At 40.6% G+C, this 24,350-nt stretch overlaps 1 protein-coding gene across 3 annotated transcripts in view; it reads left to right on the forward strand.

Moving 5' to 3' along the window:
- Positions 1-24,350, forward strand: part of FRMPD1 (FERM and PDZ domain containing 1) — a 129,240-nt gene that overhangs the window by 80,067 nt on the left and 24,823 nt on the right. For 2 of the 3 annotated variants that reach the window (XM_070742252.1, XM_070742253.1), the window contains exons 5-9: positions 987-1,089; positions 5,199-5,244; positions 15,383-15,490; positions 20,500-20,595; positions 23,381-23,506. In XM_070742252.1, the coding sequence (XP_070598353.1) occupies positions 987-1,089; positions 5,199-5,244; positions 15,383-15,490; positions 20,500-20,595; positions 23,381-23,506 (479 nt within the window). Of the gene's footprint in view, positions 1-986; positions 1,090-5,198; positions 5,245-5,295; positions 5,352-15,382; positions 15,491-20,499; positions 20,596-23,380; positions 23,507-24,350 lie in introns of those variants that run through there. The other variant, XM_070742254.1, reaches the window with a different exon arrangement.

The raw sequence follows: 24,350 nt of genomic DNA on the forward strand, positions 1-24,350 counted from the left end.
AGGGGAAGAGCCTTCTCTGTGGTGGCTCCGGCCCTCTGGAATCAACTCCCCCAGGAGATTAGAATGGCCCCCACCCTCCTTGTCTTTCGCAGGTTACTCAAGACCCACCTGTATCGCCAGGCATGGGGGAACTAAGACATCTCCTCCAGGCTTTTATATTATATGTTTGGTATGAATGTGCTGTATGGTTTTTAAATTGTTGGGGTTTTTATATATTTTTATTATTAGATTTGTCCCATTGTTATGCTGTTTTTTATTACTGTTGTGAGCCGCCCCGAGTCTTCGGAGAGGGGCGGCATACAAATCTAATAAATTATTATTATTATTATTATTATTATTATTATTATTATTATTACCAGAACATGGCTGTACACAGTCACAAACTGCTTCTGAGACTCTGGCTCCGGATTTTGCCTTTTCCAATGATGGATATAGCCAGGAGTGGTTTGCAGCTGGTTCGGCCCAATACAGCATCCCAGTAGCCAATACGGCATCCCTGATGCATGTGCGCCTGGCCTGCGTGCAGAAGCGAAATCTCCTGCGAGGATGCTCACGAAACAAAAAACCCACTGAAAATCAGCAAAATCTCTCGTGCCCAAGCATTTGGATTCAGATTTCCAAATTGTAGGCAATTCAATTCAATTTATTACTGCCAATTTATTAGATTTGTATGCCGCCCCTCTCCGAAGACTTGGGACGGCTCACAACAATAATAAAAACAATATAACAGTAAATAAATCTAATATTAGATATATAAGAAAAGATATATAAAACTGCAACAATTAAAACCATACAACACATACATACCAAACATAAAATATAAAAGCCTGGGAGAGGTGTCTCAGTTCCCCCATGCAAGCAATGCCAGGTCATCTTACAAGTGGCTTCAGTTTCTTTGCATGCCTGCATATTTGTTTGTTTATTTTGGGGTGATGTTGTAAATAGGAAATACCAAGTATCTGGCTGACAAGGCTCATGTTTTGCAGGCAGCACTGCTGATGGGAAGCTTCTGCCAGGGGATCGCATCCTCGCAATAAACGACAACGCAACGGAAGACCTTACCAGTGGACAAGCAGCTGCTCTTTTAAGGTGCAGTATGGCAATCTAACCTTCCCTCCAGTGGCTGACTTTCATGCCATGTTGGCTTTTGTCAGAGCTTCTCTTTCTTTCTTTCTTTTTTTTATTTATTTAATAAATTTTATTTACAAGAATATATACAATAAACACAACAACATACAAATAACAATGAACAATGTACAGTAACAACAAAACAAATAGTAAAAATCGGGATGGTGAATGGCAGATCTATAATAAAAGTTTGTGCTATAAATATTCTCTATATCCCGTTATATTATGACTAAAAATTACATTATAAGTAAATAAGAAATAAAGTTGAGTGAAAAATAGCAAAGAAATTTTAGAAAGATAAGTTTAGTTTTTACATATATCTTATTTCAATCCTTTACTGAAATGATATAGACACCAGACTGTTATCTTTGTATATATACAATTTGATATATGACGGTCTTGGTATATTCGGGTTTCTTCCTGTGTAGGATTTAGAAATTTCTGGCGACGTTTCGTCAAAGACAGAAGCACCAGCCTGAAGATGACGAGTGGGACCTTGTCGAAACGTCGCCAAAAATTTCTAAATCCTACACGGGAAGAAACCCGAATGGTTTCTCTTTCTCTTCTCTTCAGCTGAGTACTGTACTCCAAAAACCATACCCTATTTTGAAGCTGTTATCCTATACGAAAAAGCATTTTGGGTATTTTTACACAAGTAGTCCTCGACCTAGGGCTATAATTGAGCCCAAAATTTCTGTCGTTAAGTGCGGTGTTTGTTGAATGAGTTTTACCCAACCTTACGACCTTTCTTGCCACAGTTGTTAAGTGAATCACTGCGGTTGATAAATTAGCATCTCACAGTTGTTAAGTGAATCTGGCGTCCTCATTGACTTTGCTTGTCCGAAGGTCACAAAGGGTGACCAAATGATCATGGGACACTGCAACCGTCATAAGTATGAACCGGGTTGATCCCATGATCATGGAGATGCTTCAACGGTCATCATTGTGAAAAATGGTCGTTACAGTGCTGCTGTAACTTTGAATGGTCACTAAATGAATTGTTGTGAGTTTAGGGCAAAGGTATGTGGCAATAACACTGGGAGACAGGAGGGAGAACTGCAGACAGCCTGCTAAAGGTATTTCAGCCCACCGAAGGAGGGAGGGCATGGAAAATGTTTCAGACAGTAAAAGGAAAGGAGGGTAGAAATCCTTTTTAGCCTTGCAAAAATACTTTAATATCCAGTGCAAAGGTACAGCTATTACAGTATTTCTGCCTGTGCTTCTTTGAACTACTGGGATAACAGTTTCACAGGAAGTAATGCTATTCAAGAAGAACTAGTTTCCTGACGTAACCAAAATAACTTGACAGTTCTTTAATAGAACAGAATAGAATAGAATTTTTATTGGCCAAGTGTGATTGGACACACAAGGAATTTGTCTTGGTGCATATGCTCTCAACGTACATAAAATAAAATATACATTTGTCAAGAATCATGTGATACAACACTTAATGATTGTCATAGGGGTCAAATAAGCAATGAAGAAGCAATATTAATAAAAATCTTAGGATATACGCAACAAGTTACAGTCATACAGTCAACATGGGAGGAAATGGGTGATAGGAATGATGAGAAAAACTAGTAGAAATAGAAGTGCAGATTTAGTAGAAAGTCTGACAGTTTTGAGGGAATTATTTGTTTAGTAGAGTGATGGCGTTCGGGAAAAAACTGATCTTGTGTCTAGTTGTCTTGGTGTGCAGTACTCTGTAGCGACGTTTTGAGGGTAGGAGTTGAAACAATTTGTGTCCAGGATGCGAGGGGTCAGTAAATATTTTACACGCCCTCTTTTTGACTCTTGCAGTATACAGGTCCTCAATGGAAGGCAGATTGGCAGCAATTGTTTTTTCTGCAATTCTGATTATCCTCTGAAGTCTGTGTCGGTCCTGTTGGGTTGCAGCACCAAACCAGACAGTTATAGAGGTGCAGATGACAGACTCAATGATTCCTCTGTAGAACTGAATCAGCAGCTCCTTGGGCAGTTTGAGCTTCCTGAGCTGGCGCAGAAAGAACATTCTTTGTTGTGCTTTTTTGATGATGTTTTTGATGGACAGAATTATAATATGAAAACAGGAACATCCATTTTTCTTTGTGGTGTTGGGCAGTTATAGGTGTATTTGTTTATGTAGCATGCCATCAGGGTGCGTAGCACTTCGGGGAGAATAACAAGGCAGGTTCCCACACTGGCTTGAGACTGTTTGGAGTCTCAGCTTTGGTCCAGGTGAGATAACAGAAATCGAAATGGTGAAAATTATGAAACACTCACAAAGCTGGTGAAAGTGCATGGGAATTAGTTACAGGCTCAGTTATAATAAATTGGGAAGGACATTAATGGCAGATTCTTCACTGAAAATGTACACTTTAAGAAAGCATTTGTAGCACATGTAGAGGTATTCTACAAATATTCTGGGAAGTTGTTTTAAGCAGTGGTGGGTTTTTCTTACCTTTGTTACTGATTTGGGAATGGGAGCATGCAGGTGACTTCTCCTGCGCATGTGCAGAATGTCCGTGGTGACATCTGGGCGGGTGGGAGGAGCCTCCCACTACAGCTGCTACTGGTTCGCCTGAACTAGGGCGAACTGGTAGAAACCCACCACTAGTTTTAAATGAGGGAGAGGAAGGAAGAAAGGATGAAGCTTATTTGAAAGTAGGAGAACCTTGGATGATAGTATTAAAAAACTAAAATTCATAAGCTGGAGCTTATTTGGTTGGAGGAAAGAGAAGAACTGTTTGGTCGATTGTGAAGGACACTGAAAGTCAGAGCAAACAATATGTACCAAATTATGGAATGAACAGAAAGACATTATAACAATGTAAAGAGAAACGTAGGACCAGAATGGAGCAATGTGAGCTCAGAGAGGAAAATATTAATTTAGGCAAATTTATTTTAAGCAAGAGGTGCTTATGAAGGTATTGGCCTGAAGTATTTCTGAAGGAAGTTTTAAAGTATTATTAAAAGTATTATTAAAAGGAAAGTGCTGTAATTTGATTATATACTGTAATATGGGGACATCAAATGATTAATGAAAAAATACCAATATGTGCAACAGGGTGATACTGTTGCTCAATACAAAGAGTAGGGAGGGTAGCAAGATGTTTTCTCGAACACATATTTTGTATGAGATTGGTAGCTACTTCTAGGCTAAATACAGGTAGTCCTCAACCTACAATCACAATAGAGCCTAAAATTGATGTTGCTAGGTGATAAATTTGTTAAGTGAGTTTTGCCCCAATTTTCAATTTTACTTGCCAGATTTGTTAAGGTAATTGCTGCAGTTCTTCTGTGAACCTGGTTTCCCCATTAACTTTGCTTGTCTCAGAAGGTTGCAGAAGATGATCATATGATCCCAGGAGACTGCAACCATCCCACCTGTGAGTCAGTTGCCAAGCACCTGAATCTCCATGGGGATGCTGCAATAGTGTGAAAAAGGGTCACGTCACTTTTTTCAACCCTGCTGTAACTTCGAACGGTCACTAAGTGAGCTGTTGTAAGTAGAGGACTGCCTGTAGAGAACTGAAGGAAATTGGGGGGAAAGGACAGAGTTGGAAATTATCTGCCTTTAAAGGTACAGGTGGTCCTTGACTTACGACACAATTGAGCCCAACTTTTCTGTTGCTAAGTGAGAAAGTCAATTTTGCCCCGTTTTAGAGCCTTTCTTGCCACCATGGTTAAGTGAATTGTTTGAAGTTAGTAACACAGCTGTTAAGTGAACCTGGCTTGCCCATTGACTTTTCTTGTCAGAAGTTCGCAAAAGGTGATCACATGACCCCAGGGGACACTGCCACTGCGGTAAATATGAATCAGTTGCCAAGCTCTGAATTTTGATCATTGATGCTGCAACCGTCGTAAGTGTGAAAAACGGTCGCTAGTCACTTTTTAGGGCCGTTGTAACTTAGAACGTAAATGAACTGATGTAGGTTGAGGACTACCTTTGTTGAAAAGGATGCAGTATTTTTTTGGCGTTCATAGCAATGTCTTTAAATAAAACTGTTGTGTGGGGGGGGTGCTCTCCTTGTTCCCCTTCCTGTGTATTCTCACTTGTGTTGTTTTGTTTTATTATATTGTCTTAACAGGGATTCGCAAGGCACTCTCCAGTTTACAGTTCTGCGATGCACCTCGGTAAATTGCCCTCATGTACCACTGGTGTTTGAGTTACTCCTTGGAGGGTAAGGTTTGGCCTCCTGATGGGTATGCAAATGAGAACCACAAATACGAAGTTCCAGGAGGTAATCTTAGAGATACAAAGGGTGGGAAATTTTCCCAGATAAGAGAGTTGATGTATTAGGTCAGGGGTGTCAAACTCATGTCCTCATGGCAGCATCACATGACATATCAAGACTTCCCCCGCCCCCTTTGCTGAAATGGGTGCGGGCATGGCCGGCACGTCATGAATCCAGCCCACGGACTGGGAGTTTGAAAGCCCTGTATTAGGGGATTCTTGGGCAAAGATGGTGAGATGCTTGCCAATAAAAGTGAACTAAAGTGGCCGTGTAGACATCATTGGACCTTTGTCACCTAGCCTCCAACAGCAAACAGAGTGTTGGATTTGGGTTCAAGCTATATATTACATGCAAATGTGCAAAGCAGGATGTTGTCAAATTGTTTAGATGGTGAAAAATTGATTTTTGAAGAGTAGACAGAAATTTTAAAAAGTTTTTTTTTAAATAGTACCAGGCAGAGGGAATACTTATCCATCAGCTTTCGATGCAATATAGACCTACCCTCAAAATATGCTTGGAGTAAAATAAAGCCTCAAAATGACAAATTTAAGCTCAATACCCAATGACTTAATGTCTATGATGTTTACATAGGAGATAGGTAGGTAGGTAGGTAGGTAGGTAGATAGATAGATAGATAGATTAGATAGGTAGGTAGGTAGGTAGGTAGGTAGGTAGATAGGTAGATAGATAGATAGATAGATATAGAGATAGATAGATAGATAGATAGATAGATAGATAGATAGATAGATAGATAGATAGATAGATATAGAGATAGGTAGGTAGGTAGGTAGGTAGGTAGATAGATAGATAAATAGATAGATAGATAGATAGATAGATAGATAGATAGATAGATAGATAGATAGATAGATAGATAGAGATGGAGAGATGGAGAGATGGAGGGAGGGATGATAGAAGCAAATATAAATAGATATAAAGTAAGAAAAAGAAAGCAAAGAGAAAGCAAAAAGTATAGGGAAGGGAAAAAAGGAAAGCTGAAGAAAAATAGAAAGAAAGTAAATAGAAAAGTGACTTCTGATATTCTTCATAACAGATATACAGTAAGTACAATTATACATATATACAGTATATATATAATCATACAGCATATATCACATCCTAATACTCTTCTTTCTATAATCTATCCTGTATAATCATCAAAGCCATACATCACAAGTTCATTCCCCCCCCCCCATTTCTATACAAAAAAATGATAAGAGATTTCCAGTCGCTACTTTTTAGAAAGTGTTCTCAATTTCTCTGTCTAACCTATAGTTTTTGGATTTCCTTGCAGCCCCCAATATAAATGCTAATCAGCTCTGATTCTGCTTACCTTTTTGAGATCAGCCAAGATCAGTTAGGTAATCTTACCCTTCTGGGTAAAATCTACTGTATTAAAATCTTAAACTTGAATCCAGTTCAGATTCTTGTAACAATGAAATATTGGTGGTATATATTTGATTACATTGCAAACAATTTCTTTCTATACATCCAATGATTTTTTATCCCTTCCAGTTATTTATTTATTTATTTATTTATTTATTTATTTGTCAAAGCACATACTACATAAGGCATAACATATAAAACATGAGATAATTTGTATAAACATAAACAAAGTATAGATAAATGAGGACAGTAGGACAGGGACAGTAGGCACACTGGTGCGCTTATGCATGCCTCTTACAGACCTTTTAGGAATGGGGTGAGGTCAACTATAGAGAGTCTAAGATTAAAGTTTTTGAGGTTTAGGGAAGAAATTACAGAGTCGGGTAGTGCATTACAGGCATTGATCACTCTGTTGCTGAAGTCGTATTTCCTGCAATTGAGTTTCAAGTGGTTTATATTGAGTTTGAATCTATTGTGTGCTCGTGAATTATTGCAGTTAAAGCTGAAGTATTCATTGACAGGTAGGACATTGTGGTAGATTATTACATGAACTATCTTTAGATCAGATTGAAGGCAATGTAGCGCTAAGCTATTTAAGCCCAAAATTTCAAGTCTGGTGGAATAAGGTACAGTGATCCCCCGCTCGTTGCGAGGGTTCCGTTCCAGGACCCCCCGCAACGAGCGGGTTTTCGCGAAGTAGCGCTGCAGAAGTAAAAACACCATCTGCGCATGTGCAGATGGTGTTTTTACTCCCACAGCGCTAGCGAGGAGCCGAAGATTGGGGGCGGCGCGGCTGTTTGCCGCCGGCATGGGGGGCTTCCTAGCAGCCCCCCAAACCCGGGTTGGGGGTTCGGGGGGCGCTGGCTCTTGGCGCTTTCGAGCTGAGTCCGGGAGCGAATTCGCTTCCGGACTCAGCTCAAAAGCGCCGATAGCCAGCGCCAACGAACGGCTTGTCCACGCTGGCTCTCGGCGCTTTCGAGCTGAGTCCGGGAGCGAATTCGCTTCAGGACTCAGCTCGAAAGCGGCGAGAATGAACGGCGTGGGCGGGCGAAGGGCGGGCGGCAGCGAGGAGTTTGCGTGGGCGGTGGGGAAACTCCTTGCTGATGCCCGCTGCTCGCCCTCCCGCCAGCAAGAGGGGGAAGACCCAGGGAAGCCGCCCAGCAGCTGATCTGCCGGGCCCCATCTACGCATGCGTGCCCATAGAAAAAGGGCACGCATGCGTAGATGGTGTTTTGACTTCCGGGTTCAAAAATCGCAAATTACCCTGTTCGCAATGGTTGGGGACGCAATAACCGGGGGATCACTGTATTCTGTTGCAAGTAGAGGAATGGAGGACTCTTCTTGTGAAATATTTCTGAACTCTCAATTGTATTAATATCCGATTTGCAGTGCTGGTTCCAGACAGGTGAGCTATATTCGAGAATTGGTCTAGCAGATGTTTTGTATGCTCTGATTAGCAGTGCAATGTTGCCCGAAAAGAAGCTACGCATGATTAGGTTAACAACTCTTAATGCCTTTTTAGCAATGTTGTTACAATGGGCTCTGGCACTTAGGTCATTAGATATGAGTACTCCAAGGTCTTTGACAGAGTGAGGGTCGTCTACAAGATCGTGTCTTCCAAGCTTGTATATTATGTTCTGATTCTTTTTGCCAATGTGTAAGACAGAGCATTTGCTGGTTAAGATTTTAAGTTGCGATCAGACCACTGTGACCTAGACCATTGTCTAGATCTTTTTGAAGGGTAGAAGTATTGTAGGTGGTGTTGAATAGTTTAACATCATCAGCAAAGAGAATGCAATTACTTATACAGTGATCCCTCGATTTTCGCGGGTTCAAACTTCGCAAAACGGCTATACCACGGTTTTTCAAAAAATATTAATTAAAAAATACTCCACGGTTTTTTTTTCTATACCACGGTTTTTCCCACCCGATGACGTCATACGTCATCACCAAGAGTTACTTCTCTCTCTCTTTCTCTTTCTTTCCTGTCATTCTCTGCTTCAATCATTTTCTCATTTCTCTTTTTTTCTCCCCTTTTTTCTATCATTTCTCTCTCTCTCTCTACCTTCCACTCTCCCCCCTCTTGCTCTCTCTCTCTTTCTCCCTCTCTCTCTCCCTCTCTGTGAGAATGCCTGCCCTCTCCTGCAGCCCCCTCGCTGATAGCTGGGACGAAAGCGCTCTCAGCTAAGGGACTGTGAGAGAGGCGGGGCGGGCATTCTCAAAGCGCTCAGAGCGGCTAGCAGCCGAATGAGGAGGATGAGAAGCCGTAGCTGCCAGCGCTGCTGCAGGAGGACCTGTGTCCCAAGAAAGCCAGTGAGGGGCGAATCGGGTGGGCGGGGGGTAGCGGCGAGGGGGCCGGAGGTGCTGGGGGGGTGGGGCAGACGACATTCAAAACAATCTTTGTTGGCCTCCGCACTTTTGTCGCTCCCCGCCCCCAACTTCAAGCCCGGCTCCTTGCGCTGCCTTGAAAAAGGGTGCGTGGGGGTAGTTTTTGGCTGTCCATAGCCAAAAATTGTGTTTTTACTTCCGCACCGCTACTTCGCGGAAATTCGACTTTCGCGGGCGGTCTTGGAACGCAACCCCCGCAAAAATCGAGGGAACGCTGTAATATGATCACAAAGGTCATTTATGTGAAGTATGAATAATGTTGGTCCTAGAACGCTGCCTTGAAAGATACCACTGTTGACAGGTGCAGGATTTGATAAGGCACTCCCTATTTTAACTATTAGTTGCTTGTTTGACAAGAATGCAGTTATCCAATCACGAAGGGGACCAGAGATGCCATAAGATTTTAGTTCGAAGTAGTTTGTCTGTATTACTGAATCAAAGGCTTTACAAAAGTCAATGTAAATTGCGTCTATTGATTTACCTTGATTGATTTACCTGTATTGTTCAATGCTGCTGCCGCGTGCACAGCTATTGGATCCATTGATCTCAATGGCTGACAAAAGAACATACTTACATTGCACTGTAATCACACTACATCTGCAAATTCTGAAAATAATCATTTTGGCTGCCACAACAGAACTTTTCTTCCCCCACTCTTCCGCCCATGTAGTTTACATTTGAAATTGACCCTGCTTAGCTTTCTAGCCCAAACAAGACCTCTCACAAGCCCAAATATATGTATTCATGTCTGCTTTTAAATCCATCCAGGAAACATTGTCGATGGGAAGAGAAAATATGAATTTGTAGTTGGTAAATATAAGTGGAAAGACCAACTGCAGTCTATCCAAACACCTTCTTCCAGAAGCAACTTTCCCTTATATAAAAATTCCTTTAAACTAACATTTATAGGCACTTGTCTATCTCCGGGACCGCCTTCTGCCGCACGAATCCCAGCGACCGATAAGGTCCCACAGAGTTGGCCTTCTCCAGGTTCCGTCGACTAAACAATGTCGTCTGGCGGGTCCCAGGGAAAGAGCCTTCTCTGTGGCAGCCCCGACTCTCTGGAACCAGCTCCCCCCGGAGATTAGAACTGTCCCCACCCTCCTTGCCTTAAACTCCTTAAGACTCACCTCTGCCATCAGGCATGGGGGAACTGAGGCATTCCCCCCCCCCCTGGGCCTATACAATTTATGTATGGTATGTCTGTGTGTATGTCTGGTTTAATAATGGGGTTTTTAATTTTTAAAATTTATTAGATTTGTTGTGAATTGTTTTATTGTATGTTGTGAGCCGCCCCGAGTCTACGGAGAGGGACAGCATACAAATCTAATAAATAAATAAATAAAATAATAATTTGAGGGCTCCTGTATAATAGCATTTAGCCTTACAGTATATACCACTTGACAGTGTTTTTACAGCCCTCTCTAAGCAGTTTACAGAATCAGCATATTGCCCCCAACAATCTGGGGCCTCGTTTTACGCACCCCGGAAGGATAGAAGGCTGAGTCAACCTTGAGCCTACTGAGATTTGATCTGCCAAACTGCTGGCAGACGGTGATCAGCAGAGGTAGCTTGCAATACTGCACTTCAATGATAGTAACAATCAATGACTTGAGTGCCATCATGCAGACATACAAAATCGCTCTCTTTTGGAAAGTTAAAAAATCCATCTTGCCCAGGAATGTTCCCCAAGGCTAAGCAACTGCACCTTCTTCACTGCCATCATTTTATCTTGAGATACCATCACCAAAAAGCTCTGTGTGTTGGGTCAGCAAACAATTGAAAATTAAGAAGCAAAAGAAGTACACTAAGAAGGCACTGTTTGAGATTTAAAAAAATAATAATCCAGACATCCTACTATGTGAGGGTGATGCAGGAAATTGTGATGCTGTCTTTTTCAGTAGTGTCATCACATCATCACCCTGCCGTTTGATAAGGAAAACAAGTATTGCCTTGGCTGCAGAAGCCTTGTTGGCCCCAGTCCATTACAACAGTCACAATTCTCTGGGGCTTCCAACCTGCCACATTAGATTCTTTGGAGCTGAAGATGTTGCTGAAGATAGAACTTGAGAGCTTTCAGCATGTAAAGTGCCATGAAACAATGCACTAAATCTTGCCTTTGCGTGCAGATGTATCTGTGGGTAATAAAATACAAACCTATTTTGAAATTACAGTGTTCCCTCGATTTTCGCGGGTTCGAACTCCGCGGAAAGTCTATACCACGTTTTTTCAAAAATATTAATTAAAAAATACTTTGCGGGTTTTTTCCCTATACCACGGTTTTTCCCCACCCGATGACATCATATGTCATCACCAAACTTTCGTCTGCCTTTAATAAATATTTTTTTAATAAACTTTAATAAATAAACATGGTGAGTAATAATCTGAATGGTTGCTAAGGGAATGGAAAATTGCAATTTAGGGGTTTAAAGTGTTAAGGGAAGGCTTGGGATACTGTTCATAGCCAAAAATGGTGTATTTACTTCCGCATCTCTACTTCGCGGAAATTCAACTTTCGCGGGCGGTCTCGGAACGCATCCCCCGCGAAAAGCGAGGGAACGCTGTATTGGGAAACTAACATCTTAAGGGTACACTGCAATTCGCAGAGAATAACACTGCTTTGAGATTGTTTGTGAGACAACAGGTGAGATAACAGAAATCAAAATGGTGAACATTAGGAAATATTAACCAAGTTGGTGAAGTTACAGGGAAATCAAGGCTTAGTTACAGGCTCAGTTATAATAAATTAGGAAGGACATTAGTGCCAAACTCTTCACTGAAAGCATGCATTTTGAGAAGACATTTGGGATATCTAGCAAGTATTCTGGGAGGCTATTTCAAGTAAGGAAGAGGAAAGAAGGAAGGATGAAGCTGTTTAAAAGATAGAAAATATTGGATGGGGCTATTAAAAAGTAAAGGACCGGGATCGCCTTCTGCCACATAAATCCCAGCGACCAATTAGGTCCCACAGAGTTGGCCTTCTCCATGTCCCAGCGACTAAGTAATACAGTCTGGCGGGACCCAGGGGAAGAGCCTTCTCTGTGGCGGCCCCGGCCCTCTGGAATCAACTCCCCTCTGGAATAATAATAATAAAGTTCATAAGCTGGAGCATATTTGGTTGGTGGAAGGAGAAAAAGAAGTTGGTCAATATATCTGTAAGTTATAAAATACAAATCCATTCTGAAATGTTTGGTAAACTAACAGTGATAAAATAAAACCCGTTTTCTGTTACGGTGGGTTGTATGGTGTTGATAAAAGTTCTGAGCTTTTGGGGGCATGTGTGAAACCAACTACTTGGAACTAGACCTCCTTCTCTGTACATTTGAACCATTTTGCTTTTATTTCTTAGACCTGCTAATTCAAAGATTGCATAGTTCTGGGATGTTCCCTTTTCTCTCCTGATTTTTCAATATATTTAATTGTAATTAAAAATTTACCACCAGCCCTAACTCCGGAAATACATGCATAAAGGGATTAAAGAAATTGAAAGACATTGAGAATTGGCATCACAATACGTTCATCCATATTTGTGGTGGGATGCAGCAAAATTTCAATTTGCTACCAGATAATCCTATCAAAGCGGGTTTGTTTAGTTTAAGGGTGCTGAAAACCACTGCAATGAATAGACTTGAAAGAAACTGATAAATGCACAGTGTTGAGTGTATTCAGAGTCCACACACACCCCAACTAAGGCAATGCAAGAATTCAGGGTCTGGTGATGAATTGAATGGTGGAGGATGATATACATCTTCACTCAGCACATAGTTACAAAAAAACAAACAAACAGATTATGCTGGCTTGTCTTCACTTAACATACAGTAAAACTTTGTCTAGTTCAAGGCAGTGTTGATGGCCACTAAATAACTGTCACTGTGATAGCAATTAATCATGACAATTAATAATAATAATAATAATAATAATAATAACAATAATAATAATAATAATTTATTAGATTTGTATGCCGCCCCTCTCCGAAGACTCGGGGCGGCTCACAACAACGATAAAAACAATATTATAATGGCACAAATCAAATATTAAAAAACTAAAAACCCTATCATAATTAAAAACCAAACAGCACACACATACCAAACATAAATTATAATAAGCCTGAGGGAAAGATGTCTCAAATCCCCCATGTCTGGCGGTATAGGTGGGTCTTAAGTAGTTTACGGAAGACGAGGGTGGGAGCAGTTCTAATCTCCGGGGGGAGTTGATTCCAGAGGGCCGGGGCTGCCACAGAGAAGGCTCTTCCCCTGGGGCCTGCCAGACGACATTGTTTAGTCGACGGGACCCGGAGAAGGCCAACTCTGTGGGACCTTTTCGGCCGCTGGGATTCGTGCGGTAGCAGGTGGTTCCGGAGAAGAAACTCCACCTTAAGAAACTCCACCTCCAAGATCCTTCTACAAACCTTCCTATTCCTGCCACCTTCCAGATGTTTTATGTCACCCTAACCCAGGGGTGCCAAACTCATGGCATCACGTAGCCGTCACTTGACTTTTCACAACATTTGTTCCCTTCACAGAACTGGGGTGGGCATGGTCTGCATGTGATCATTCGGCCCGGCCCGCAGGCTACCAGTTTGACATCCCTGCCCTAACCCATCCCATTCATTCATGTCAAGATGGGATTGTTGAGAATTACAAAGGGTGTTCCAGGTTGAGAAGATTTGTTGCAACGACTGAATGTGAACTGCTTTTTGTTCGACTGTGGTTGTAATGAAAATCATTGGTCCTGAGGATAAGGTTAGGAGTTGTGATCCCAGCCCTCTAAAGATCATCCATTAACAAAGGCTGCTCCAAGAATTCAGGTTGTACTCTTAGCATTGCAATCTATGTTGATTGGGCTAACAGGAATTGCAACTTGGAAGGCAACAAATTAAGGAAGATGGTTATGAAGGAACAGAAACGATATCTCTTTTTTTCATGCTCCATTTGGGAACTTCAGAAGAAAAAGGCTAGCTGCTCTTAACAAAATGCAGGAAATTGGGCCAGTTTTGATGGGCAGAAGCCACTATTAATATTTTTGGAGGACTTGAAATCCACTTTTCTTAACTATGCTGCCTATTTTAGAGATCATGCTCTAGTTTTCACATGTTCACCCCATGTTCCTGGTGTTTATGGTCTGTTGAGGAAGATGGGTGGTTCAGAAATGTGAAAGATAGATGATAGATAGATAGATAGATAGATAGATAGATAGATAGATAGATAGATAGATATAATATATACTGTAGATAGATATAAAATAAAAATAAAATAAAATAATGAAATGAAATAAAATATTCTATGAGTTGGAATAGCATGGTGATCTAGAGCAGCCCCCCCCCAACCTTTTGGACCTCAGGGACCCCCAAATTCATAATTTTAAATCCCATGGACCCTAATTCATAATTTTAAGTCAAGCAGACAACTAATATGAATTTTTAAAAATATATAAATACTGTACATTTGTAAAATAATGATCATAATATGAAATGCACCTATTTAACATAACAAAATTATAAGTGCTTAATTAATTATAACAAATCATAAATGCTTATTTAATCATAACAAAATCTTTAAAGGTTGTTTAATTGTAACAAAATTATTAAAGGTAGTGTAATTATTACAAAATAATAGAAGCTTATTTGACGGTGGTTTGCTGATGGGATGTCAGTTTGCTGATGGGATGTCAGTACAGCTGTGGCTGTAGTCCTCTCCTCTCCCCCCTTCCCCTCCTCCCCTCCCCTCTCCTCTCCTCTCCTCTCCTCTCTTAATTGCTCTTGGCCATATCTGGCCCAGGGGCCAAGATTTCTGCACAGACCACCAATTTTTTCCTGGAACCACCAGTGGTCCACGGATTATAAATTGGTGACCTGTGCTTTAGAGGTAAAGACTGTTACCTACCACTTGGAAGGTTGAGAGGCCAATCGTAGGCAGTAGCAAATGTTTCTGTATCAGGGCACCAAGAGTAAATATTTGCTGCAAACTTTGCATAGGTGTCCGGCATCTGGTCGGTTACTCCTCAGCTCCATTCAGTCACGCTGACCCCACCCTGAAGCAAGGAATCATGCCTCACGGGGTTGTCAAAAGAAAAAGAAAAATTCCAGTAGTTTCAAAAAAAGAGGAAATTACCCACCTTTTGTACTTAATGCTCTGATCCAGCAAACTTCTGACCTTACTCTTCTTGTGATTCTGTGTCAATTTCTGTTGTGAGAAGGCATTAAGTGCTCTCAGAATTTGTTGCCGTGTTATATAATAGTTTGCCAATCCAGTGCTTTTGTTTTTCAGGGTGGCCCTAAATCATCCTTTCTTACAGCAGAAAAAAGAGCCAGGCTAAAAACAAATCCTGTTAAAGTCCGTTTTGCGGAAGAGGTTGTCGTCAATGGACATAATCAGGTTTGTGTGAATTCTGTTGTTGCCAAGCCATACGGAATAGTTGGCTTTAAAATTTTGACAGGTAGAGCAAATTACATATTAAGCTAACTGCACTGGCTGGGAGTGAGCATGAAGTTGGCCTTTTCACAACTGTTATCCCCTCCAACTTAAATATATTTGCACTTTGTCAGATAGATCCATGGGCTCGAGGTCATTTGAACCAAGTAGAATGCCAATGAAAAATAAACAAAAATCTTTCTTTCCTTGCTAGAAGGAATAAGCTTGTTAAAAGTGTATGTTTCCACCTGATACAGTAAGCACACTGAAATCAATTTATCCTATGTATTCTTGGAAAAAGAAAATGGAATGACATTGTTAACTAGGGTATCCACGGGGGACGGGAGTCAAAAAAATGTCAAAATGATATCCATGACCATGAATTGAAGCTCCAGGGGTGTTTTTACTTTTTTACATGCTTGATTCAATTGTGCAATCACAGAAGTCATCTTACATTTTTCGAACTGCCTTTGCAGGCATTCCTGTTTTTTTCTGGGTGTGTACTATTTCTCCTGCTGGAGTATTAATAAACAATGTAATTGCAAAATTGTTAATTTAAAAAGTAGGGATCGTCTGCATTTCTTGAGTTTTACTAAACTATAATTTGCAGATAGTCAGTTATATAGTCGTTAAACTATAGTTTCTGATTATTGGCTAAGCTGGCTGCTGTTGCTGGGAATTCAGAAATAGTCGAGAGCCTCAAGTTACCCATGTCTGCATGGAGTATTAATGGAACCCTATTTCTCCCCCATTCTTTTCCTGTTTACAAACTTGTGAACAGTTTGCTACAGGTTATCCCTGGCAGAGATGAATAAACCCTTCCCTTTGCTCAGTTTCCCTTTTTTTCAATTATGCTGACCTCAGTTTGAAGTTTCCACAAATATACTTATCCATTTTTTGCATGCCTCTTCTGGTAAGATGCATGGACACGTCTCTAGCACACACATATTTTATCCGCTGTTTTCTTTAATGCAGTCCATTTTCATAAATCATGTCCACCGAGACAATGCACTTTTCTTCAAAACATTTAATATGCATATTTTTAATTGGAAAGCTTTGGGGCGGGGGTGGGTGGGTTGTAATTCCAATATTGCAGTGAGTATCGCTGCAGTTCCAATCGCCTGTTTCCGGGAAAAGGTGAAATAGAAACATAGAAACATAGAAGACTGACGGCAGAAAAAGACCTCATGGTCTATCTAGTCTGCCCTTATACTATTTCCTGTATTTCATCTTACAATGGATATATGTTTATCCCAGGCATGTTTAAATTCAGTTACTGTGGATTTACCAACCACGTCTGCTGGAAGTTTGTTCCAAGGATCTACTACTCTTTCAGTGAAATAATATTTTCTCACGTTGCTTTTGATCTTTCCCCCAACTAACTTCAGATTGTGTCCCCTTGTTCTTGTGTTCACTTTCCTATTAAAAACACTTCCCTCCTGAACCTTATTTAACCCTTTGACATATTTAAATGTTTCGATCATGTCCCCCCTTTTCCTTCTGTCCTGCAGACTATACAGATTGAGTTCATTAAGTCTTTCCTGATACGTTTTATGCTTAAGACCTTCCACCATTCTTGTAGCCAGTCTTTGGACCCGTTCAATTTTATCAATATCTTTTTGTAAGTGAGGTCTCCAGAACTGAACACAGTATTCCAAATGGGGTCTCACCAGCGCTCTATATAAGGGGATCACAATCTCCCTCTTCCTGCTTGTTATAGCTCAGTAGTTTTGCATTACGATGTAAACCAGACCTATTGTTCTCCCATTTCTAATCACATTGCTCGCCGTCTAGCCTTTTTTCTCCGGCTCAGTCAAGGATTATGAGCTCATGGATATACAACAGGAGAGGCATTGTTTTACATAGAGGGATCTCTCTAAGTCCATCCACTTTATCCATGCAGGAAGATAACCTTCCCAGATGTTTTACAGTGCTTTTCCAAACGAAGCAGCAGCCTTCGCAGGAGGGCCCCCTCACAGTAGTAATTTTAAATGGAATATTACAGCTGAAGTAAGATTTTTTTGGAAAAATCCCAGAAGTGCTTTCACGGTGTTGGCCTGAAGGCATAAATTGTTGATGAGGCGAAATGCTTTTAAACCTTACTTTTCCAAGGTAAGCCTTGTGTATCACCCTGTGGCAATCTTCTGCATGGGTCATCTGAGGAATCTGGCTATGTAAATTATGATATCTCCCCTCAGTTCTGCTATGCTGCCTCATCCTGGGGGGCAGGGGGGCGGGAAGAGGTTATCCTGGGAGGAATGAGCAAGGAATAATGGGAGAATATGCCAGGAGTATATATAAGCCCAGCAGGCTCACCGAGGCTTGAAGGTCAACTCAGCTGCCCAGCCAAAGCAAGGAAGGCAGCTATATTGGGCAGCAGCACCATAGAAAGATATTGAAATTGGCTTTCAGAATTACCATATTTTTCAGAGTTGTTGTTAGCCGCCCCAAGCCTTCGGAGAGGGGCGGCATTCAAATCTAATAGATAGATAGATAGATAGATAGATAGATAGATAGATAGATAGATAGATAGATAGATAGATAGATAGATAGATAGATAGATAAATAAGACGCACTGGAGTATAAGACACACCTTAGTTTTGGGAGAGGAAGATGGAGGGGGGGAATCTGCCTACGAGGTATTCATCTGGCTAGCATCCTTAGTCTGGTCAGCTTCAGCACATTATTTTATCCCTTGGTTAGGGCTAGCAAAAACCTTATTTGGAGCAAGTAGCAATGCAAAGACTTTGGGCTGGAAAAAACATTCTTTGGAGAGAGTAACAATGAAAAAAGTCTGCAAGCTGGTAAGAGCTGGGAAGAACTTTGTTAGGGCTGGAAAAAAAAGCTTTGGAAAAAGCTGCATTCAGAGTATAAGATGCACCCAAATTTTCAGCCTCTTGTAGAGAGGAAAAGGGTGCGTCTTATAGTCCGAAAAACATGGTAATTCATAGCATGTGGGAGAAGGCAACGATGATTGACTTCCATATTTTGCAGAGAAAATCCCATGGATAGACACAATGAAGGGATTGCTTATATAATACAGCTAGTATTTGACTTAGAACCACAATTAAACCAAAACTTCTGCCGTTAAGTGAACTTTGACCCATTTTACGACCTTTCTTGCCACAGTTGCTAAGTGAATCACAGCAGCTGTTAACTTAGTGACATGGTTGTTAAGTGAATCTGGCTTCCCCATTGACTTTGCTTCTCAGAAGGTTGCAAAAGGTGGTCGCATGACCCCGAGGCATTGCAACCGTCATAAATATGAGTCAGTTGCCAATCATCCAGATTTTGATCACGTGACCATGGGGAAGCTGCAATAGTAATAAGTGTGGGGGGAAAAAGTCATAAGTCACTTTTTCCAGTGCCGTTGTAACTTTGAATGGTCACTAAATGAGCTGTTGTTGAGGAATACCTGTAGTGGATGATGGGCCTCTAGGGTCAAAGGGCACCCAATATGCTACTGAAGAAGAGTTGATTGTATTTGTCACATAGTTAGAGTAGAGCTCTTTGGGACTTGTCATGCAGAAAAAGAAAATCTAAAGTTACAAAGATAAAATTACAGTGGGAACATGAAATAAGCTCAATGCAGTGAAAGCTGAATTAATTAACACACTGACAGTTTGAGTATCAGCAAATTGAAATGGACTGGTATGTCATTCAGAAGATATTAAAGCAGTGAATAGTTTCTGCCTTTTAAGATCAACTGTCTAAGAACCAACAGTCCAGATGACACAGACCAACATTTAGTAGGATAGCAGTGAAGGTTTTGGTAAAATATATTCAGATGCTATGGCACATCTGTTCTATACTCTTAACCATTAGAATCATGCAGGACATGGTTTTTCTAGTAACATTCTCCAGAAGTGAAAATTGGACTTTGAAGAAAAAGGATAAAACAGTTATTGACTTTTTTGAACATTGGTATTAGAGAAGACCATTGAGAATACCAGAATTAGACCAAAAACAACCCTTTTCCTTGCTTTTTTGTTGTGCAGAATTAAAGGGTAAGGTTATAGAGTGTTAATATTCTGTAACAATTATCTTTTAAAGTGTTGTTTGAGTCACTCAAGTCATTTAGGAAGACATTTCTAGCTTAAGACCATACCATTTAGAAGGTTACTCCTTATTCCTGGAGAACTTCATTATTTTTTGGGAAGGAATTTTGAAAAAGAACCTCTTAGGAGATCTTAAAACAATGTAAAATGTTGAGCTAAAGAAAAATCCTTTGGAATTGCAAAATTATCGACTACTCATGTTTCATTAAGGCATATCCCCTCTTCAAAATCTTTAAACCAATGGAACTTGTGCAAATGGGGTTTCTCGGGGCTGGTTCCACTGGCAAGCAAAACAGATCATGATTGTTGACTTGAGAACTGGCTGAATTAATTGAATCCTGCCAATATAAAAGAATAATAAAAAATAATAATACGATCATTCAATAATAAGAATAATAAACTCTATTCTGGATAAGATAATAAATTAAAGTAACTGGGTGTATGGCTGAAATCTGGAAATCACAAGAATTATCTTTTATTACTATCTCCAAAGCATGTGGCAATGCTTTAACTTTCCCACAAGGAAGCTGCTTTATAGCACTAGAATTAAATTTAATCTTTTGATTTCTCTCACTTGCACCCAAGAGACAACAGAAAGGCAAGCAACAGGAAGGCTAATTCTTTACTTAACAGCATTCATTTCTTGTTCTGTAACTTCTGGCTGGCAGGCTTGCTCTATAGACAGAAAAATAAATGCTGAAAATTAAATATACAACAGCACCTCCACATGACAAAATGTTATTTAAAATGTAAATGTTCCCAAACCCTATTAAGCCTTGGAAGCCAGTAAGGAAATCCCCAGAATTAAGCAAACTTTACTTTCTGCTAAGAACTCCTTTTGTTCCTCAATAAATTGTTGCATATTTCAGAGAGAAATTGAGAGTCCAATGCATTGTCTTTTGTGTGTTTGTCTAGGGAAGTTCCCTTCTGTGTATGCCCAATGTTCTCAAAGTTTATTTAGAAAATGGGCAGACTAAAGCATTCAAGTTTGAAGCAAACACGACAGTCAAGGTATGTTTAAGTACAGTAACATGATTAAATTCTGGATTAGGAACTCTCACTTGGAAGTGGTGGCCATGGAGGAGTTGGGCTTCTTGAGGAACATTTCTCAAACTCTCTCCTATATTGCAAAATGTTGTGTTGAGAGAAACTGAATAAAATGAGATACCAGAAGTGGGTTCCTCCCAATTTGGACCGATTTGCCTGAACCGGTAGCAAACCACTGATGATGTCACTATGACATCATGGAACGAGTTTGGTTGGTGCTGGCCTGTGAGCACCACCATCTTTTTTTTTTTAGTTGTTTCGAATTGCCTTGGACGGGAAATGAACACTCGGACACCAAGCTGGGTAAAATGGGTCACTTTATTAAATATTAACAGAAAGACCTGCAGGGGTCGCTAAATGGGGCGGAGTTTCCTGAACACAACATACTTGGGCAACTCAAATGGGCGTTACTCCATGCCTGGTTAGGGTGAGGTGTGCCCTGCCTACACCCAGCCCGAAAGCTACGCCCAGCGTGTGGGAGGGCTCGCCCTGCATGACCCGGAACCGGAAATGATGTAGGTGAGCCCCAAGGGCACCCCCTTCACACCTCTCTGTCCGTGGAGGAAGCTTGAGTTGTGCAATGGGGGTGCCAATCATCTTACAAAAGATGCCCAAAGGAGAACACACAGTTGCTACTGATACCCTTTCCGCCCCGTTTCTGCCATATAGTGACCAAGAATGTAAACATCCAATTGTTGAATCAGAACCTATTTACATACAGATGCACCCCGTAACCACAAATCCTTTCCCTCGTCCAGGATGGAGTAGGCGAAAAACAATCCATAGCAAATGCCATAAGACTGCAAAGGGAGGAGGGATTTCCCCCCCGGTTTTTTTTCTTTTTCCCATGTGCAGAAGCCACGTTTCTAGCGCTGTGCATCTTGTTTTTGGCTTTTTTGGGGGAGGGGTAATTTTTTGAATTTTGGGTGGGGAATTTTTTTCTGGTTTTTTTCCCCCTCCTACACATGTGCAGAAGCCAAGTTTCCGGCAATGTGGCATGTGGTCGCAATCTTGTTTTTGGCTTTTTAAAAAAATTATTTTGGGGGATTATTTGCCACTGCGCATGCACATGGTGTGGGAAGAAGCAAACCAGCAGTGAGGTAAGGTGGAACCCACCCCTGAGAGACGCCCATCAAACACCCTTTAAACACAATGATGAAAGCCAGAAGGTGAATACATTGCTGCAGCATCTACTATAACAATGGAAAACACATTGGGTCCACACAAGGACTTAGTTCAGCTTTCCACCCTTCCACTACTGGAGCAGCTGAAAAAGCCAATGCCCTAGTGGAACAGTATCTCAGATATTATGTGGACTACCAACAGGATAATTGGGCGGAGTTACTGCCTTTTGTAGAAGTGGCTTATAACAACTCTGTCCATAGCAGTACGGGACTAACCCCCTTCCAGATCACCAGTGGCCAAGAGTTCATCCCTATGCCTAAACAGCCTATGGAACCTCCTTTTTCGATCTCCTCGTGGAATGGCTGGAGAAGCTAAATAAAGGGTGGGAAGACACCAAGAAGACACTTGCTGAAGCAGCAGAAGTCTACGAGAAACAAACATTGGTTGTTCCAACCCCCATTTAGAGTGGGACAAGGTTTTCTTATCAACTAAATACATCCAGTTGGGAATACCTAGCAAAAGCTCAGACCAAAACTTTTAGGCCCTTTCCCAATAGTGAAAGTGATAAATCCAGTTACTGTGCATCTTGCATTGGCTAGAATCCTAGAGAAAATCCACATCGTATTTCATTGCAGCTTGCTTAAACTAATAATCTGGTAACAAATCTGGTATATGATGGAAATGCTTGGACCCTCAGTAAGCAGACAACATCTTTCATTATTTTTGTTTGCTGAAGTGTCTTAAAAATAGAATAAGAAAGCAATCAAATAGCCTCAGTCATAATGCTGTCCTGTTTTTTTTTAACACTCATAAATTTGGTGGGGACATGATCCACATTTAGTCAAGGAGCAGAGTTTTATTGTAGCCTTAATGCCCTTCATTGTAAATTTTATGACTACGTTCTAATGGTAATCCTCACTTAACTGCAAGTGAAATCAGTAGTACAAATCTTAATCCTATATATCCCTCTACTGGATTGTATTCTATTTCGGTTCTAATCCACGTGGGTATTTCTTTTTTCAAATTGTGGTCAGATTATATTGCAGTCAACAATGTGGGTTCGTTGTCAGCAGGGGTGGGTTCCTGCTTACCTTGCTGCCAATTTGCTTCCTCCTGCATGTCGTGGGTGCACTTCATGGGCACTCATGCTTTGCACATGCATTTGCAGTTTTAAAAAGCCCCCAAAAATAAAATTTTAAAAACCCACCAAAAACAAAATGGTGACCACATGTCCACAATGCTGGAAAATCGGCTTCTGCACATGTGCGAAAGAAAAAGAAATTTTAAAAAAATTTTAAAAAAATATTCATAAACTTTTTTTAAAAAATGGCAGCGGCCATGGACTGGCGCCAACTGATTTGGTTCATTGTGACATCACCAGTGGATCGCTACCAGTTTGGGAGAACCGATCCAAACCAGGAGGAATCCACCCCGGTTGTCAGCAAACTGCACTAGCTAAGATTGTGTGCCAAAGAATTCTTTCGCATTTGAATGGCTCCTCCATCGTGGGTCAGATCTGCTGTACAATTATCTTTGTGAACAATTAAGCTCTCCATTGTGTGGACCTAGATAATTTCTACATGTTGTTGAAATTGTGATTTTTTTTTACACCCATAATTGGTAGGACATTGTTCTCACTTTGAAAGAAAAGCTGTCCATTCGAAGCATTGAACATTTTGCCTTAGTTTTGGAAGAACAGTACAATGTGTTGAAGATGTATCTTCTGCATGACGATGAGCTCATTGGACAGGTGAGTTTCACTGCTCTAGGACATTTCTGGGGACAAATTAATGAACTTTTTGCCTGGAGATACTAACCAGTGCGGGGTGGTGGTGGTGGTTTAGAATTGCTCACTTCACCATTTTGTCTTCTATGCTTCATAATCTATAGATTGGGAGAAACTCCAATTATCAATTCCTATCAGCTTGGCTAGCATAGCTAGTGATCACAGAAATGGGATTTATAGACCAGTCACATGAATAGGACCACAAGTCTCACACCTTCCAAAACAAAAATATGTATCCCTTCAAAATATATGGCGGATGGAAAACTGGGGCTATTGATTCAGAACATTGCAAACTTTATATAGCAGCAGCCTTATTGAAATCATCCCAGTTTTCATTTATTGGTCTATAACTGTAATAAGGATTTGATTTGATATGAATATCACTTTCCTTGGAATCAACTTTCATGAACTCTTTTCAATACAGTGAATACATTTGTTCTTCAAAGTAAAATTTTAAACTCCCTCTTAGAATTTGTATACAGTGTTCCCTCGATTTTCGTGGGTTCGAACTTCGCGGAAAGTCTATACCACGTTTTTTCAAAAATATTAATTAAAAAATACTTTGTGGGTTTTTTCCCTATACCATGGTTTTCCCCACCCGATGACATCATACGTCATTGCCAAACTTTCGTCCGCCTTTCATAAATATTTTTTTTAATAAACTTTAATAAATAAACATGGTGAGTAATAATCTGAATGGTTGCTAAGGGAATGGAAAATTGCAATTTAGGGGTTTAAAGTGTTAAGGGAAGGCTTGTGATACTGTTCATAGCCAAAAATAGTGTATTTACCTCCGCATCTCTACTTC

Source organism: Erythrolamprus reginae, chromosome 2, assembly GCF_031021105.1.
Source record: "Erythrolamprus reginae isolate rEryReg1 chromosome 2, rEryReg1.hap1, whole genome shotgun sequence".
NCBI classification, from domain to species: domain Eukaryota; kingdom Metazoa; phylum Chordata; class Lepidosauria; order Squamata; family Dipsadidae; genus Erythrolamprus; species Erythrolamprus reginae.